The following is a 2,840-nucleotide window of genomic DNA, read 5'->3' on the forward strand; positions in this document are numbered from 1 at the left end:
TAGTCTGATTCACTGTTTTCCTCCATACTATAAATTATTAAAAAGTGCTCTGGTGATGTAGTCTACAGCATGTTGTGCTTTAACCAAAAAAAGCTGAAGTCTCTAGTAGTTCAAATCCAACAGCAGTTATCTGGGAGAAAGATAGACATCCTCCTCCCATTAAGATTTTTAATCTTAGAAAAATCAATGGAGGAAGGGCTCAATGAGTCAGAACTGATTCAATGGAAGGGGTTTTTTTTCTTTTCGAAGTTACAAAGTGATTATTCTCTTATCACTGATTATTACAAGTGCTTACAAATTTTCTTTTTATGTGATAAAATAGTAAATCTTTTAATTAGGAACATACAATTCCATAATTCTCATAAACACACAAACATATGGACATTTACAACAAATATTTCACTAAAGAAATCTGAGGAACCACTGGGGGGGGGGGGGGGAATCCCCCAACTGCTCTTGGGATGATTAAAATTCTAACTTACACAGCTCAACTCTGGCCAAATAAAAAAGTAGACTTTACGGTTTTATCATCTAAAAGGATAATTACTCAAACAGAAATAAAATTACATGAACAAAACTAGTAAATAACCTTAATTATTTTAAACGAGCACTCACTTTCCCAAAAGGTTGATGTTATCGTTCAAAATGGAATCCATCATGCTCACAGGATCTTCTGAGGTCAGGCTGGATGAACCATTGAGCTGCACAGCACTAGACATGAGCGGGCTACTGCCATCACTGGCTGAACTGAGGGAGTCTCTGGCTGGTTCGCAAGGATCTCCACTTTGAATAACGGGTGCATAGTCATCCTCATTATCGTCTTCAACAATGACAATATCAGGGTACTGGCTACAGCTATCAATCAATGATATAAGAAAGAAATGACAACGGTATTTTCAGAAAAATTCAACGAATTCATTCTAGCAATCCAGTCTTCGGAAAACTGTCTCATTAATAATTTTTCTCTCTTTTTATGGAGATAACTTACTCTTAAATACTGATTCTTCATAGGATATAAGGAGCAACAACAAAAAAGTGTTTAACACCAAGATAGAAATTTAATTCTCCTTACTTTTTCATTGCAGTGTCTTGTTTTGGTTAAACAGCTTAATTATTCAGTTTAATAACTCAATGCATTACATCTTAGTCTATCAAAGAATGCTGTTTTGAATGTCTCTCTTTGATATGAAAAGTGATTAATATTTTCATAAATTTTATCTCACAATTCTCTTACTTGGAAGGGTCGGATATAACATCTTCATTTGTTTCTGGAATAACTGGGATATTTTCTTCATCTGCATTATCATCAGTAACATCATATATAATGATGTCATCTGAAATCCGCTCTCTTGTTTTTAGACTTTCAGTCCTACTGTGTGGAACCTAAAACATTCAGGAGAAAAATTTATCAAAAAGTCTAAATCATATTGACTAACAATGTATCATTCAGAAAACAGTGAGCATCTACTATTTCTTAAATGTTGGGGATACAAGGATGAGCAGCACAACAGAAAAGTTCTTATGGGTCTTATACACTAACTGGTGCTAACTGTACCATTTCAGAGATGACAAAGTGCATTACGTGCTGAGCTGCTGCTCTTCATGAGAAAGAAGTGCAGTCTCCGCTGATAAAGATTTACAGTCTTAGAAACTGTATGGAAGGACTCTATGGGTGAGAATTGACTCAACAGCAATTTTGTTATTTTAGGAGCCACATTATCTGTATAGGCAACTACTCCTTTTACCATAAAGGATCTTGAAGATACAATGTGTCAAAATGTTTCTATAAAAAGATTTTTAAATTTAGGGCACTATTCATATCTAAAGGTCATAAAGCTTGAACAGAAATTTTAAGTGTAACTACATGGTTACTATGATGATACATTATTCTGTTCTGGGACATATTTTATTCAGATTCATTAAGTAGTCATGAATAGAAATGAAAGTTATTCTGCTTTAGCACGTATCTTATTCAGATTCAATAAACAAAGTCATTAATAGAAAAGAAACATTATTTCACAGTTGAATGTCAACAGTTTCCCCCCCTTTTTTTTGGAGGGGGAGCTCTGGTGGACTAGTGGCAAGAAGCTGCATTGCAGTCCTAAAGGCATGGGGTTCAAGGCCACAAGCTGTTGCTCTGCAGGAGAAAGATGGGCAATCTCTTCCTCTGCAATTAGCTGCCTCTTAAAAACCTGCTATAGGGTCAACTATGGGTCAGTTCCAACTCCATGGTACACAACAACAACAAAGATGTATTTGGGCTATATATATTATCAAAAGAGAGTTTTAATGACTCAGTAGTAATGAATCATGCTGCCAATCCAGAGTACACAGTTTGAATCCACCAGCTGCTCCACAGGAGAAAGTGGGGCGATCGACTGTGTGATACAGTGCCTCGGAAAACCCACAGGAGGGTCAGCTTTGAGTCAGTTCTGTCTAAACGGTACCACCACTACTACAGCATACTATTATAAAATATATTTTAATTCTCATAGGCAAAATAAGGTCATTACTATAATGAAAATATCTATAAATTTCAACTCTAGAGCCAAAAAGATAGGGGCTCCTTAAAAACCAGAAAATTCAGTTAAAAAATTTTCATCTATTCATGTTTAATCCTAAAAGCAAAACATTTAAGTATGTTTCATTACTGAGAAACAACTGTGGGTAGAGGAATTATATGTTTTATTAGGTTACATCCAGTACAACCAAGAGTGGAAATATAAAGTTTTAAAATAAATGAGCTAAATAATTAAGAAATAAAGATCAATGACAATGTAAAGGGGGGAGCCACTCTTTATTAAAGGTGTACAAACATTTATCATTTATACAAAGTTTAT

At 34.8% G+C, this 2,840-nt stretch overlaps 1 protein-coding gene across 3 annotated transcripts in view; it reads right to left on the reverse strand.

The window, feature by feature from the left end:
* HSF2 (heat shock transcription factor 2) overlaps positions 1–2,840 on the reverse strand; it is a 53,763-nt gene that overhangs the window by 8,588 nt on the left and 42,335 nt on the right. For 2 of the 3 annotated variants that reach the window (XM_006878987.1, XM_006878986.1), the window contains exons 8-9: positions 1,235–1,383; positions 616–855 (exon numbers count right to left, since the gene is read on the reverse strand). In XM_006878987.1, coding sequence (XP_006879049.1) covers positions 616–855; positions 1,235–1,383 — 389 coding nt within the window. The remainder of the gene's footprint in view (positions 1–615; positions 856–1,234; positions 1,384–2,840) is intronic. The other variant, XM_006878988.1, reaches the window with a different exon arrangement.

The sequence above is a fragment of the Elephantulus edwardii genome, unplaced genomic scaffold (assembly GCF_000299155.1).
Source record: "Elephantulus edwardii isolate Elephantulus edwardi_28Jun2011 unplaced genomic scaffold, EleEdw1.0 scaffold00002, whole genome shotgun sequence".
NCBI lineage: Eukaryota > Metazoa > Chordata > Mammalia > Macroscelidea > Macroscelididae > Elephantulus > Elephantulus edwardii.